At 39.8% G+C, this 17,195-nt stretch overlaps 1 protein-coding gene across 1 annotated transcript in view; it reads left to right on the top strand.

Annotated features, from left to right (window-relative positions):
* Positions 1-6,274: 6,274 nt before the first annotated feature.
* Positions 6,275-17,195, top strand: part of ank2b (ankyrin 2b, neuronal) — a 94,445-nt gene continuing 83,524 nt past the window's right edge. Inside the window, exon 1 of the mRNA XM_025057200.1 lies at positions 6,275-6,545. Within this exon, the coding sequence (XP_024912968.1) occupies positions 6,420-6,545 (126 nt within the window). The 5' untranslated portion in view covers positions 6,275-6,419. The remainder of the gene's footprint in view (positions 6,546-17,195) is intronic.

Raw genomic sequence — 17,195 nt, 5'->3', positions numbered from 1 at the left:
ATCCATCCATCCATCCATCTATCCTTCCATCCATCCATCTATCCATCCATCTATCCATCCATCTATCCATCCATCTATCTATCCATCCACCCAACCACCCACCATCCATCCATCCATCCATCTATCCATCTATCTATCCATCCATCCATCCATCCATCTATCTTTCTATCTATCTATCTATCCATCTATCTATCCATCCATCCATCTATCCATCTATCTATCCATCCATCTATCCACCCATCATCCATCCATCCATCCATCCATCTATTAGGGAAATGTTTTCTTTTATGTCAGTGGATTCAACTAAGGTATGCTCGATACAATTTGTCCATGTTCAATACTTATACTGCAACACGGAGTATCTTCTAATACCAATATCAATCTGATAACTTCTTTTCTTCTCCAGCATAGTCCTTATATAGATATTAACCTTGTTGCCGGGGGCTCAGGTACCAGGTGTTGTTTTTTTCGATGTTCAATTCTACAATTTTACCCACAATCAGTTATACCAGAGTATCCGTTTGTTAATGCTTTCTGACATACATTATCTCTCAGCTACGGTTGAATTGGGTTTGTTTGTTTTAGGAATGACGTTATTATGGCCACATGAGTTGGCTAGGTAGCGGCTCGTTATACTGCACAATAGTCATGGTTTCTGTCTGATTTATTTGTATTTTTTTATTCTGAAGCTGAAGCCTCCACAAAGGCATGCTGTGTTTGGAGATGACATTTTAAGCTTGATGTTCTTTGAAACAAAGACTGTCCTATGTAGTGGGCGAATGTCAGGTGCAGATTAGATCTAATGTAGATTTAATCCGATTAGATTCAAATGAAATGTTGAAAGCAACAATTAGTTGATATCAGATTTATCAAGAGTGCATTTCCCTTCACTTCAAATATGTAATCTGATTACATTTGACAGCATTAGTTAAGACGTCCTAGATTGTCTAGAATTTTCCGATTATGAGATATCCTAAATATTGTCTAGAATTTTCCGATTATGAGATTCTTTAATTTTGACGGGTACAACAGGACAGTAGATCGTCCTGTTGTCCCCTTATCACATTAGTGTTGACACTGTGTTCTATCTGTCCCCAGAGTGACATCAAACAATGGCGTTGAAACCTGAGCTGCTAAACAGCTAAATTGCTTCATTGTTGTGTCCTACTACATTATCATACCCATAGAGATACTATAGCAGCACTCACATTACAACTCAATCTGAGCAGCACAGCAGTCTGTTAGTGGGGCGGGGGGACGGGTGATAAATTAAAGTCTGTCCCCCAGGGCCTCTGTGTGAGCAGCCACAGATGCATATAAAATACACACACACACATACACACACACGCAGACAGCCCCCCCTATTGTTTTGAGCCAACTGGTGTGAACGTGTCAGAAGTGAAGGAGTGTTTAAATGGTTCCAAGGAACACAGTCACAGATAAGACTCACAGTCGTGTCACATGTGTCGTTTGTCACTTGAAATGCAGATTTCTTTGACAGAAGACAGACGCTCAGCTGTCTAATCATTAACATGCCGTTAATGGTGTCTCTCTCATGTCGGGGATAGGGGATGTTGAGGGCGCGGCTCTGTCGTCTCTGCCTCTTTGTCTGTCCCGCACCGGGGAGACACAGCACCAGAGGGACACCCAGGTCCTGGTGTCCTGGGAGTGATGTTTGTTGTGTATTTTTTCGCGCGGCGTCTCTGGGTCTGGTGACTCACCTGACCTGACCTGACCTGAGCCATGAAGAAGAGTAAACATCTTAGTATGATGCAGTAACATATATTACTATGATACATAGATTGTATTAGCTAAATGGAAACACATGAACCAAGCCAGAATGGGGTTTAAATTTGAATTGACTAATGGACATGAAAAAAAGCACAGAGCTGCCGAAAAAGTATTTTTCAATACATGGTGTAAACCTAGGGGTCACGGGCCGCATACGACCTAATTAGATGTCAAGTGGACCGGACCAGTACAATCACACCATAATTATCTATAAATAACAATAAGTCCATGTGTTTCTCCTTTGTTTTCATGCGAACAAGTATGAGTATATTAGATATGTATTGTTATGTATTCATATTTAATGAAATATAATTTTACAAAAAAATTCCTGAACATGAAGTGTTTGGGTAATTTTTATTTTTTATTTTCAAAATTCATCAATCGGCCAGATTGAGCAACCTAAGTGGGCTGGTTTTGGCCCCCGGACCATATGTTTGACACCATCACTTAGGTTCAGGCGCCACATACAGCCTGATTAGATGTCAACTGGGCATAAATATTAGCATAATTACCTGTAAATAACAATAAGTCCATGTTTTTCCCCTTAGTTTTCATGCAAATTAGTTCAAATATATTAGAAAATATATAATGAAATATTTGACAAAACATCACTAACATGTAGTGGTTGTGCATTTTTTCCACTTTCAACAGTCATGAACCCCTGAGCGGCCGGTTTTTGGTCTGCGCGCCGCATGTTTGACACCCCGTCAAAATCTTTAAATTTACATTCTGGTGTCAAGTTAGATGCAAATTCAAAAAAACAAATCCAAAACAGGTTCATTTCAAGAATTATTGCTCACAAAAAGTTCTAAAATGGTTAATGATTTATCCCCAATTGTAAAATCACTTATAAATTGTAAGAAAAAAAATGAAAAAAAAAAAACAGAGGGGGCAGCGCCTCCACTTCCTCTAATGTACACAGTCAAATATATTGCTTTTATTCTCCAATGTATTTGATTGAAAACAATGTCATTTCGACAAAATGTCTCACTAGATATTGAAAAATATATATATATTTTCTATTGAAATTCTGTGCCATTTCAGGGGGTAGACCCCCAGTTTGGGAACCACTGCTCACAGAATCATTTTCAAAAGATTTCATTGTTGTGTTGATGTTCATTAGATTACCTTATGCCTTTGCCTTTTTACACCTTATTTTTAACCAAGCATTACCTGATCTTCTGACCCTAAAACTGAGACCACTGTTATTATTATTCCATCTGTTCAAGCTAAGAGCCGGGGCCTAGTACTTAAAGGTTGTGACTGTATGACTGTAAACAATAACTTTGTGATTCTGTAACAGTAAATTAACACAATCTCCTCTGTGTTTCTGTTTTCTTCCAGGTAAGTTGAAGTGAATAGTGGACTGACTTGTTTACCGGGGCCTTGTTAAGTACCTGATACTGAACACAGCAGCACCTGCACCTGCTCCTGCTCCTCAGGGCTGGACAGAGTGGATAAGACCTTCTTCAGCTGAGTAGTCTAACCCTATGTGTGTTTGCCTGCACTTGAGTGCTGCTTTGTTCTGCTAAAAGCTAGCAGATGGGACTGCTACTAATCCATTAGTAGCAGTATTGTTTCTCCAGATCAGCCATGGGCAAACTGCGGCCCGGGGGCCGGATGTGGCCCGTTTGGCTTTTTAACCGGGCCCACCAAACTTGTCCAAATTATAATATTGATTTATATAATCGTTATATTTCTGCCTTTTTCAAACTTTTTTGGCTTGCGGGCCACGATGGGTCCTAAAGTTTGACAGGCGAGCTGGATCAGAAGCAGATAGATGAAGTGTTCGTGTGAACTAAGACAAATAAAAAGGCTAAAATGATTTATCATTTTTATGCCATCTATTGGGGAAACGTGTGTATTGCAGGGAAATGGCAGAAGTGTAATGATAATATAAATAAATGTTTAAAATTAGGAAAAGTTTGTTGGGCCAGATTTAAAAGCTTAACGGGCCGCATTCGGCCCCGAGCCTTAGTTTGCCTATGCCTGAAAGTTTGACAGGCGAGCTGGATCAGAAGCAGATAGATGAAGTGTTCGTGTGAACTAAGACAAATAAAAAGGCTAAAATGATTTATCATTTTTATGCCATCTATTGGGGAAACGTGTGTATTGCAGGGAAATGGCAGAAGTGTAATGATAATATAAATAAATGTTTAAAATTAGGAAAAGTTTGTTGGGCCAGATTTAAAAGCTTAACGGGCCGCATTCGGCCCCGCGCTTGTTTGCCTATGCCTGATCCAAACAATGGTAAAAAAAAAACCCAACCAGTTTGTGAAGTACACTTCCTCAGATGCTGTGAAACCAATCATTCTCTCTAAAGCTGACACAGTGACACACATTCCCCTCTCCTTTAATTCCTTCCTTTCTCCTGCTCTCGCGTTAACCCTGAACCAATTACCAGAGTTAACCAACCTACTCTGGAGCTCATGATGCTCAGAGGTCAGGTCGGTGTCTGCATTCGCTGCTCCTCATGCTGAGAAGAGTCGCTCTGTGAGTTTTATGAAGTGAGGGCTGGAGGCAGCTGGAGGTCGGTTAATCTGTGAGACCCTCAGCAGATTACTGATATAATACAATCTCTCTCTGTTAGTGAAGTGGAGGAGATTAGTAAATGGACAGATTAGGCACAAACTGCCCACCGGGCTACTGCAGCCCTGTGTTAAACCTCTTGTTGAACTGACACAGCACAAACGATACTACGTTAACCTTTACTTTCTTGAGAATTTATTTCGACTTAATGATAATTAATGAAACTAACCAAAGGTTTTTTGCCATTTTTACATGTTAGGAAACATCTTAGAAAAGTAAATGTTATAAAAATGATTTTTAATTTAAAGTTCATTTAGTTTAGAGGTAAATTACATTTCTCTGTTTTTACAAGGAGATAAAATTTTAAATGAGCTCAGTATTTAAAAATACTTAATCCTGTAAAGTCTGACAAATTAAAAAAAAAACCAGAACATGTTTGGAACTTAGATGTTTATAAAACGTTAGCATAAAATCTTTAAAATAATCGCCACATAATTGTGTTCGTATAGAAAAAAAAAGTAGATTAAAAATTGTTGACACTTTGATTGTTCTGCATTCCTTGGTAATCAAGTTACACTCTAAAATTTTATTCAGCTGTTCAGAAAGGTCAGTCCTTCATACATTTTCTACATTTATACATGGGATTTTCTACCAGATTGGCTGCAGATATTAAGTTTAACTCCGTATTTAACACTAAAAATATATATTTTTAAATATTAAAACGTCCTTTTAATCAATGTCCCAAGTTTGGGTAGATCGTTGTCAAGTAACGTTGTTGTATTTTTATCACATCACATCAAAATTATAGTACATTTGCATCGTGACATTTTTTTTCCCTGCAATGTTTTTAAATTGTAATTACGGATCTGGCCATGCGGTGGCAGCATTGTGCTAAACTAAAACAAGGGTGAGGTCTCGGAAAACGAGAAACAATGCAGTCGATGTTTTTATGTGCTGCCGAGCAAAGACGTGGACAGTGGAGATAAGAGAACTCTGTTGACGTGACGTAAACACAGCGAACAGTCTCACGTCAGCTGATTTAGGTTGTTTCACGTTTGCGGTTAAAACGCGGACGCTGTCAATAACACTGCAGCAGATGCAGGTGCAGAGCATGTCTCTTGGCCAGTGCTGAATATGTGTGGTACACAGAAATGGGTTGAGACTGTACAGATAAAGTGAGTGCAGCCCTAAGAGGCTTTACTGTGATTTCAGCACCATGGACAGGGTTCCCTGGCTCTTCAGCCCTGAACCGAGCTCTGTTGTGATGTAATGTGTTCAAGCACTTTTATATTAAGCTTGTGACACATTTGGTTGTGATGCTGACAGGATACTGCCCAATATATAAATATATATGTATATATGTGTGTGTGTGTTTGTGTTTGCTGCTATCTTTCCACAAATCCAAATCAACCAATGTGGTCCGAGTGTGTATAATTTGTATGCTGTCTAGCCCTGGAATATCTGAGGCACACAGTAAGACTGTGAGACCACAGTAAGACCACATAAGTCCTGTCAACACGGGCAGTATTTGTAGATGAGTTACCTTTTTATTTTCCTATATTTATCTCCTCCTCAGACACATCCTGATTCCTCCTTTTTTTTTCTTACAGCTGTCTTTTATTTTGGGGGTTCCTGTTCAGAGGCTTCCCACGTTTGTTTTTTATCCATGTGTTTATCAGCTCAGCTACCACCTCTGCAGCCTGAGCAGTAACAGAGGGGGAGGGGGGGGGGGGGGGGGGTCCCTCTCTGCCTCCCTGTTAGTCTTGTAGCTCACCTCTCAGTGGCGTGCACCGGCCCACCCCTCCTGTCCTTCCATTCCTGCGTCTCAGATGCAGCACACGCTCGCGCTCCCTGCATGGGTGAGGAAAGCCGGAGAGTCGGAAGGACTAGAGGACATCACAACTGCCTCTGTCCTCTTCCTGCTCTGTTTCCAATGAAGGACCTTTTATTTTTTCCTCGTGCATAAACTCGCTGCACACTCTTTTGGATCGTTCTTCCCGTGGAGCTCCTCGGCCCGTCGGTGTCCTGAAAGGACTTCTATAAAAGCTTCCTCTTGAAGCTTTCACTTCTCTTCAAGTGGAAACAGGACAAGGGCAGCCATGGCTCACGCTGCAGCTTCCCTTAAAAAGGCGAGAGTGGAGATGGAGCAGCCCGACCTGAAGGCTCTGGAGAAAGCCAAAGAGAGAAGGAGGCGTTCCCGGGAGCGGGCTGAACGCAAGCGCAAGGTACAGGGGGAAACTCGCTAGGAAGTCACGCACCTCTTTGCACCGCCTCATTCCTTCAACATTCATGTGTACCAGTCATTAATTCCACCCCCCCGAACTTCCATTCTTTCACATCTTCATCACTGTCATCATCACCAACATCATTACAGTGGCGCAGCGGCTACGTGCTGAAAAAGAAGAAGAAGAAGAAGGGACTGTTTTTTAAGGGACTGCAGAAGAGTCCTTGAAGAGTCTTCAAAGACCACTTTGTTGTCAGTCTCATCTGCCGGTGCTTTCTTTTGCTGTCTTCACAACCCAAAAATGATGATGAAGATTCCCCCCCGACGCCACAAAAACATCACGACCGTTCCATGATCAGTGCCACCGCTCCGCTGTCAGTCATAACGCCACACGAAAGCACAACAACACTTCACTCTCCACCCTCCCTCAGATCACGTCCCCGCTCATTGTTAACGGTCCAACATTGTCCGTTGACGTCGTTGTCATCCGGCTTTGTACCGTGTAGTAAAACGAACACGGCGCTGTGTCCCTGCAGACGAACCTACGCAGATGACTCTCTGGTGCACTGCTACTCTTTGCTGTGTGTGTGTGTGTGCGCGTGTGTGTGTGCACGGAGTTTGCTCTGGGTCTGTCTCTATTCTCATCACACACACAGAGATCTCAGGCTGTGGTTTTGTGTAGTAAAACTGCAGTTACAGTACGTGATGTTATTACAAAGCGGGGTTTTTGGACAGAAGTCTGTGTTGATGTTCGAGGTTGGACCAGTTTTAAGTGATGGACGAAGGAAGGAAAAAGAGGTCAACCCAACAGTGGGCAAACTTTTTGGGGCTACCATTCTTGACGTCAGGCTTAAGCATATCTTATACCAGTGGTGGCGGGCCGGATTACAAAGCGCTGCGGGCGGTATCTGGCCCCCCGGGCCGTAGTTTGGTCATGTCTGGTTTAGCCTTTTCAATGCCATGAAGGTATAGATGAGCGATATGCTACGAAATGAACAGACCGTAGACAACTGATTTAAAGCGATCTCTGCAGCGCTTGAACAGCAGTAGTGGACACCAATTACTAGCCTGCAGGAAAGCACTGTGTTTAATGGTAATCTTTAATTAAAGCAGGAGGTCCAATATATGCAAATGTACGTTGCATGTTTGATTTTGTCCTGTAGGCAACATCTTTTTCTTAGCTAAAGACTATACAACCGTGTTAGCACTGGATAGCTCAGTCGGTGGAGCATCAGACTTTAATCTGGTGCTATAGTGGCTATCATTCGGCACGCTCTCCACCGTGGCTGGGATTTGATTCCCGGTCAGGGAGACCTTGTAGTTCCATAGTGTAGCGCATTGTTTCCCAAAGACTGGGTTGCGACCCCCAGACGGGTCGCAAGAGATTTTTTGGGGGGTCGTCTCGCATCATGTTTTCCAGGAGTTTACGAATAATGTCTATTGACTTGGGTCGCAAAGGTTTGTAACTTTTAAAATATGGGTCCCAAGAAAAGAAGTTTGGGGAACACTGGTGTAGCGGTTAGCACGCCCATGACCTCAGAAGCAGAGAACAGGTACTGTTCTGCCTGATACTGCCTGTAGCAGCAGATCTGCTGTTAACACAAGAATTTCCCAAGTGTGGGGTCAATAGTCTGTTTGACAAGGCTACTATGTTCTATTGCGATACAGATTATATGGAAATTGCGTGGCTGTAGTTTGGATCATGAGATCATGACTGGGTTACGGGATGTTTGATCGCAGACATTTTTGCCGATTGTTTTCTTCAGTTTGATCAGCAGTTTTTTTTTTTTTGTGACTAGTCATATTACCGTTTCCTGAAATACAGATTTTTTTATTACAAGTCTGGGGACCCCAGGTGAAACTGCAACCCATCAGTTTAACACCGGGAGTGTTAAAAAAAACAAAAAAAACTCATTAAATATTTCCGCATTGATTTCCTTTGCAATTCTCTGATGTCATTTGAAAGACAAGATGAAGAAATACACAGACATTATTCTATTGCTTTAAAATGGATTATACTATCAGACCAATCAGATATCATATATCAGACTGCAGACAGTGTAACTTTTACGCCCCTAGTGATTTCAGGTGTTGTACTTGTAGTCACTCCTCAGTGCTGAAATAGGCAGCAGAACCAAAACAATACCAATAAAATAAGTGTCCAATCATATGAGGATTTACTCTGTTATTTACGAATGAAATTATGAATGATAAAAATCATTGGAAAGTTACACAGTAACACAATATCAGATCTTTTCTTTTGAGGGCGTGTAGTAGAATTTAGAGATAGCTCGATCCAATCCTTAGGGTTGGTATCGGTCGGATATTGCGCAACATTTTAGGATCGAACATAAAAAACATCTATGGCCCGTCTGATCCGATACCTAAGCCCAAATGCTCAACTTAACTTTGCGTGACATGTCGAAAAACAGGCGAACTATCGCCTCATGAACGACAGCCCGTGGCTAGCTGGATGAGAAAAGAAGGTATCGGATTGCTGCCGGTATCAGCAGATACTCCGAGTTGCAGTATTGGGCATAAAAACGTTGTATCGAGCCATCGCTAGTGTTGAATATATATAATATATTACATAGCATAATTGACTAAATCAAATAAAAAAATGCAGAATATTTCTTCAATTAAGACTAATATACATAACATTAGAAATAGTAAACAATAACAACGTTCAATTCATCCAAACTGAGACTGACTTTTGAGGTAGTCGCAGAACAGGATGATTTTTATTGTTATTTACATTGAAGGACACATTAAGTGACGGTCACTCCATTTGACACCGTTGATGGAGTTTTCTTTTACCACTCCTTTGTAGAAACACCTTTCACCATGTCCCATTTTATAATGGTTCACCACATCGTTAGTGCGCATAGTGATTCGGCAGAGCTTTTACCACAACCTTCCTGTCGCCTGGGGTCAGAATATTACAGAACTAAGTACTTGCATAGACGTAGTAATGTTGTGTATTCTCTTTCCCCGTGCACTATCAGAGCTGTAATTATGACCCCACAGCAGGGCAGATTATCACATGGGATTATTTGTTTTCTGCCTTGGCCTCAACTCGCGCACACACACACACACACACAATAAAAGTGATTAATAGATTCAATTTCGTTGATTGTCCACAAAGCACCCTGAGGGCATCGCTGTCACGTCGCTGCTTTATCACCGACGCTTGCTACAAAACAATTAACCGAGTGTTAGTGGTGTGGAGTGAGGATCAGAGGGCCCGGCCTCGGCAGCACACGCTGTGAAACCCGATGTTGTTGTAACTCACTAAAACACAATGTGGATGTTCTATAATTCCAACACGACCAGGAACTGATTTCTGATGACGGTGCCTCAGATGTTGCATCTGTTTGATGGCAGTGTTAGATGCAAATGGGATCACGCGGTGACCCCGAGCTCAGACGCTAATACCTTCATCTGCAGCAGAGCTGGAGATTTTCACTTTAATGCACTTTTGCTGCATTATTACGTGTGGTACTTCTTTTTTTTTTTTTTTCTGAGGCTTCTCTGCAGGTTTTGATGTCAGGAACTCCAACAAATCGGCCCCACAGCTGTTATGTCAGCAGTTTTGTGGTTATGGAATGAGCCTAGGTTTGTTCTTTTTGAGGTCAAGTCTCCTTAAAGTTAAAAACCCTTATTATTGCAATTTAATTTTCTACCTAAACATATGTTTTTGTCACTTAAATTTCAACCAGAATGGATTCATGGTAAACCTGTACCATCACCTTAAGTGTTTGAAATAGTTCTCAAATGTCTTTTAACATTTTCAGCCTTTTTTGTGAACCATGCATGTCCAATGTCCGGCCCGGGGACCAATTGTGGCCCATGGTTCAATTTTTTAAGGGTCACAGCTAGGGTTGTTTGATATTGACCTTTTGCCGATATGCCGATATTGTCCGAAAACTTAATTTCCGATTCCGATATCAATCGATACCGATATAGCGGGGCAGTGGTGGCCCTGGTGGTTAAGTAAGTTAAGTGCCGTCTTCTCGCTAAGGTGATGACTCACAAACCACTGTATGAGTTGCTGGCACCAGCATTCTGCTTACAATCCCCTGATTATCAATATAGATTAATAAAATGATATTACAAATTATGCTAATATCAGGCCGATAATATCGACCCACTGCAATTGAAAGCCATGTTATTTAAATCTTTTATTCTGAAATGAATATAACATAGCCGTCTACTCGCAGCTTCCTGTCAACATACTTAGTATAGTTTCCTACCGCTCTTGTACACCAATATGTTAATGTTAATTCCTCCGCTAGCTGCTATTTTATCACAACCACAGAAAGTGTTGCATTTTTTATTAATAGGTGACAACAAACACATTTAAAATCACTAATAGTGGAGTGCATGTGCGAATAAAACAAGATGAGCGACCATTGAGAAATGTCCTCATCCCTCTCACTGTGTGATGCGTTTGTTGCATTTTTATTGTAGTACCGTAAAGGGAAATTAATGCAATAGAACAGTAGCACTTTATCTTCTTCTTCTTCTTTCTTTCTTTTTTTTCAAAAGTTTAAAAAACAGCAACATGACATACTTTTTTTCTAAGCCGTTTTAAGCAGCAAACGTCTGTAATTATATGTGGTCATATGGGATGAACCGGATCTGAATTGTTGTATAGTTCAAGGGTCAATACAGTGCAGGAAAAACTCAGGGCAATGAGATAAAAAATGGCATCTGGAAATACTGAGCATATCCATGCATATCATTACCAGTTACCAGAAATGATGTGAATGTTGTCCGGGCAATTCATCTTTGTCATCATGTGATACGATGACTTTAGGGGCTGAAGATTGAATCAGCACAACCTGCCATGTCGTGTCGGTGAGCGTTTGTACTGTTTAATAACAGACGGTTCACTCGTCTTCAGGAACAAATTTGCTCATGCCTCGATGTACGATTTAGCGTGTGTGATGTGAAACGCATACGGTAGAGTTCAGTTTTCTCTACTGACAACATTGAGTAATTGAAATACGATAATATAAATATAGTCCTGCGGTTGTTTTTGCAGCAACATAGAAGTGGAATACTGAAGCCTGGTGTGCCACATGGTCACGTTCTAGTATTACAATACTTTTTAAAAATTAATTTAAGTTTGATTTAACTATAGCCCTAGAAGGTAAAAATAATGATTCTCGCTTTTCATCAAAAGTCTCCCATGTGGTTGAGTGTTGGGATTTTAGTAATTTGTTTACTCATTGACAGTGATGAGAGAATTAACAAAATCATCAAAGACCTGCTAGGAATCTTGGGCCCCATGAAAATAACAGGAAAGTTTTCTAAGCTTTTTTTTACATACATTAAAAACAAAATCTGTTTATATATGAAATATGTCTGCGGCACATATTTGATCAAAACAAAACAACTGAATTCTGTATTTGTTTATTTCCCCTTGACTACACCAACAGTTTTTTGCGAAATGACAAACATTGTTCTATTCGATTCTTATCACTACAGACTGGCTTTACATATTTCCCTGTTGATTTATTCTAGCATTAGAATTCATCCCGGCTCCTTCCTATCTAATAAATGACACAGAGAATTCTGCTTCCAGTGCTCAGATAATGAATTACTCCTGCTCCTGAACTCTCTCTCTCTCTTTTTCTCTGTCTCTCTGTTTTGTCCTTCCTTGGACTTGCTCAGTCACTGCAGTGCAGTCCTGCCAGATCCACTCACCTTCATCACAGGTGCAACAAAACTGCAGAACTTCGAGTCTCTCTTCCAGTGATCGTGCGATTGCGATCTCTTTCTCTCCGACATTCTATTAGTAGAACTTTTACTTCCTCTCCCTGCTTCTGTTTGCCCTCTCTGTTGTCTCGCCCTACAGAAAACGCTGCTCACCCCTTATCTACTTGTACTGCCCTCACAGTGTGTGCACTTTTCCAAAGCTACACAGTTAGCTAACAGCTAGTAGTGCTTCAAAAAACCACAAGGCTCGATGTCTCTTGGCTTCTTATTTTTCATAATAGGTACAGAAAACAAATCTCTGATTGGTTGGATAAACACTATACAATACTTTTTAATTACTAGCAGAGTATATATTCCGACTAAAATATTCACAGATAAATATTTTTAAAATAAAATTGGTCTGTGTATTTTTGTGATCAACCATATAGACCAGGGGTGTCAAGTGGGCCGGACCACTACGGTCATAACATAACTTTAATTTAACTGTAAATAACAATACGTCCATGTTCTTCCCTTTGTTTTGATACAAAGAATTACATAATTATTACAAAATATTAATATTTATTAAAATATAATTTGAGAAAACATCATGGGCATGAGGTGTTTGGGCACTTTTTACTTTCAATATTTATCAAGCAGGCCAGATTGAAGCACCTAGCGACCCGATTTTGGCCTGTGAGCCGCATGTTTGACACCCTAATATCAAGTGAAAAAAAACCCTAAAAAAAGTTGAATTATAAAGGCAGCACAAAATAAACCAAAAACACAACATCGCTATCAAACTACTTTTTATTTGTAATTTCAGTCTCATTTGATATCTGTAGACATTTCAGTAACAAGGAAAAGTGGTCTCTTAGCAACATGTTAAACATTGATTGAAGTATTGTTCTTCTTGATGAACTATTAGCCAAGAGTCTTTGACCAGGTGTGGACAGAGCTAAGTGAATCTCACTGTACAGCATTTAAATAAGCCATAATGTATTTGCAACCCAGCTTTGGTCATAAAATCTGCATAATTGTTATATGCAGATTTGAGGAAAATTCACACGGCCCTTTCAAATGAATCTGTTGCACATAGTAAATACAGTTTTCAAACCTAAAAATACAAAGTACTCATTATAACTGCATACACTGTTTATCAGTAATCAATGAGCTGTCACAATATTAAACTACATACCGTATGTGCTGTTCGCAATTTGTTTTTGTCTTTCCTTTGCAGTTCTTATTGTAGGTCCACTCTTTTTGAAAAAAACAAACCCGTCATTGCAGAAACAGTTTCCTTGACTACAGTCAAGGAACTTGTTAAACTGCTCTAACTCACACTGAAGGAAGCTGTTTTGTGGCTTCTCTAGTGCGATGATGTCGTAAAAAATGTTTTAACCTCCTTATTTTCCAAATGTTTCATCTCCACATATTACGTTTTGTCTTTGTTTGGGAGATTATAGCAGACAATTGAAAATGACATTATCATAATGCAGCGTATCGTAATCCGGCCACTGTATCTAAGATTACAGTTCTACTGTTATATTTAGTCGTTAATCTCGCAGCAGGAACGCGATAAAACTAAATGTCCGCTGTTACGGGAAAAAAAAAACAAACAATGAAAGTGAATGACGATGTTGGCGAATCATTTCTTTATAACCGTTTCCCATGCCTATACTGTTACTGTACCTGTGATGTGTGACTGCCTCACTGCTGCAGTACTCACTGTCCGAGTGGCTGCTGTCTTTGGAATGTGTGGGCAGCACTGACTGAAAGACAGAATGCAGATCCTGACAAGGTTGTTTTTTTTCCCTGCAAGACTGATTAAACCCTTCCTGTGGCTGTAGTGGACTCAGATATAGTCAGCACGTAGAACATTTAAGATTCCTATATTATAAACCCTTTAGCTGGGGCTGAAGGTATAAGAGAATCAAGGCTGTCCTGTATCCTGCAGACTATCAAGGTCAGCAAGTATTACTTAGTGCTGAGACTGTAGTCTTTTGCACACATCCCCACTTTTTAGTGTTTTGGTGTTCTTGAGCAGAATTGAATTATTGCCGGGAAGTGGTGCTCTTTGGTGCTTTTGTTGTCCAACAGTAAGCTTTTTTTATGTAACGCAGGGAGATTAATAAAAAAAGGTTTTATTCCCTGACGGTACATTTGTTTTCAAAGTTAATCTACTCTCAGAAACCACAAATACAGCAGGAAAAATGGAAACAGACAAATGGAATGCTACATTCCTCTCATGTTTGTCTGTAAGCATTTCTGGAGCGTCGCAGCTCAGAGGAGTATCTTCTGCAATTTTGCCTTAAGTATAAATATAACTAATAAATATATTTTGTGACAGGAAGACAGAGGGTGAGACAGAATGAGTAATGATGAGAAATAAGTCTAGAAAAAGTAAGAAAAAAACATAGAATAAGAAAACATTTTACAAATGACTTCGTCAAAGGTTGGTGTTCCACATGGTCATGTCTTAGTATCCCAGTACATTTGTTTTATATATATATATAGAATAGTGTAATAGTGACCATATACTATAAGAATTTAATCATATTGGGCCACAGAATATTCCGCATCTAATCAGTACCCAAACATGTATACAAAGTATATTCATTCTATGTCAGCAAATATTTTTTTCAATATTGGTAGATCAGGTTAGCCTGGAGTAGCCCCCGAGCCAAAAAAGTGTGGGCACCCTTGGTCCTTTTTATATCCTTTTGCAGGAACTGGCAGTGTCTCCCTCGTTTTTAAATATAAACAGCGGCTTATCTCTGGGTGATTATACTTTTTCCATTAGATGTTTTTTTATAAACTCCTGGGCCACAGCTAAATGCAGTGCTAATGCAGTGCTAATGCAGAGCCCACTAACACCCATTGTCCTTTTCTAGATTACTTGGTATATATATATGAACATACTGTCATGTCCAGTTCACATTGAGTATAAAAATATGAATGTAAAAAATATATATTTATTCTTGATCCTTTTTGTTGTGACCATCATAAAGTGGGTGGACCCTGACTGTGCATCCATGTAAGGTGAAAAGGGTCCAGAAAAATCCTGGATTAGGCCGTACATAATCCGGAGGCAGTTCCACTCTAGAATGTGGTTCTATCACCATGGCAACCAGGAGTGGGGAAAATCCCCAGTAGAGTGAAGAACCAGGGCTTGCCCTGGATGTGCACCGTCAGAGTGGTTAAAAGCTCTGAATGATGGCCGCAGACGGCGGGAGGAGGGAGAACAAGCTGTTGCATTTTTAACGAACTTCTCTTTTACTAAAACTGTCGTTTTTGTGTCAAGTGTTTGATTTGAAGATCAGCCGAATTCCATTCAAGGCGAAGCAAAGCCATGAGGTGCGATGTTACTGTCTCTTCCTGGAGACTGGGTTTACGGTGTACTTGGAATATGAGTGTATAAATCACCGAGATCGTCATTCTGTCATCGCATCCCTGTGTGCTTCCCTTCTGCACCTCACTCTACAGATCTGTGGGGGTCCGGGCTATTTTAGACGGTTTTAGACAGATCCAAATTTTTAAAATATATATATTTAAATATATTTATTATTTCACATCATGCTAAGTGGCTTGACATTGATAAACTCACCAGAAGTTGTCCTCTGGACAGGAGTTTGACATGTGTGTTATATATTATATCTTGATTCTTTCTAGTCTAGACGCACATATATACTGTAACTATATACTGTGTATATATATATATATATGTATATATATATGTGTATATATATATATATGTGTGTGTGTATATATATGTGTATATATTTCATTACATTACAATACATTTAGCGGACACTTTTATCCAGTGACTTACAATTTCAGTCAATCAACAATCAGGCTATACAGTAAACATACAAAATACCAAAATACATCAATAATAATAAATTGTAATAAATAATAGAAAAAGTATAGTTATAGTCAAACCACAACAACATTTTGTTGCTCAAGAAACAGCCGCACATAACCCTTTGACAAATCTGTGTTTCCATGGCAACACTTTCCTTGAACTTCTATAATTCATGTTGTCTTTCCATCACTATTGTGTACTGATTTTTTTTTTTTTTTTGGGTTGTTTTTTTTTTTTTTTTACTAACCATCAAATCTCTCTCTCTGAGACTCTGAGGTCTGTTAGTTAATGCTGATTACTGTAGCAGAACATGATGGACTGTGGTAAATCCCCCCCCCCCCCCCCCCCCTGAATTACACAGACTGCATTTCCTTTCTGCATCTATGTATGTGCTTTAAGCTTCAGCCAATAGAAATTCAGCGTTTACTGTAACTGGGCTGGTACTGCTTCCTGATATGTTTCCTGTGCATGACACTTTGCCCAGCAACCCCAACAAATACTCTCGCAATCTACATGGTGTATAAGTAGTTGTTGATGCACACACTGGATGACTGACCCATAGAGGGATGCAATCACACTGGATGACTGACCCATAGAGGGAGCTCTATAAAGGGCTCATGTTTGTCTAATATGCATTGATTGCAGTCTATATTTTATTAATTTTTTTGCAGTTGAGGAAACAAGTAGGGGTATAATAGTCTTTGCCTTTAAATGCTGTGCTGTGATGGACTGGTGAATCTACCCGACGACTGCTGTGATTGGCAGTTCACGTGACCCTGAAAAGCATTAAGCTGTAGAAGATGAATGACTGAAAGAATTAATGCAGGGCTACTCTTTTATCTAAATTACATTTGAAACGTAACAGGCCGGTAAACTGCAGAGGGCTAGCTTCACATTGATTGGGTTAAAGATAATAAATTGCAAATGTTGTTTATGCTATTATTTGGCAAATATCTAGATATTTGTTTCTGGTCATTCACAGTTTTAATAAAGTGTTTATAGTTAGTTTAAGTTTCTGATTTTGATTAGCAATATGGTACTTACACATTAGCTCAGTGCTTCTCCGTTTCATTTCTGTCATGC

Source organism: Cynoglossus semilaevis, chromosome 1 (genome assembly GCF_000523025.1).
Source record: "Cynoglossus semilaevis isolate Cse_v1.0 chromosome 1, Cse_v1.0, whole genome shotgun sequence".
Taxonomy (NCBI): domain Eukaryota; kingdom Metazoa; phylum Chordata; class Actinopteri; order Pleuronectiformes; family Cynoglossidae; genus Cynoglossus; species Cynoglossus semilaevis.
This window is presented reverse-complemented; position numbering and strand designations above follow the sequence as displayed.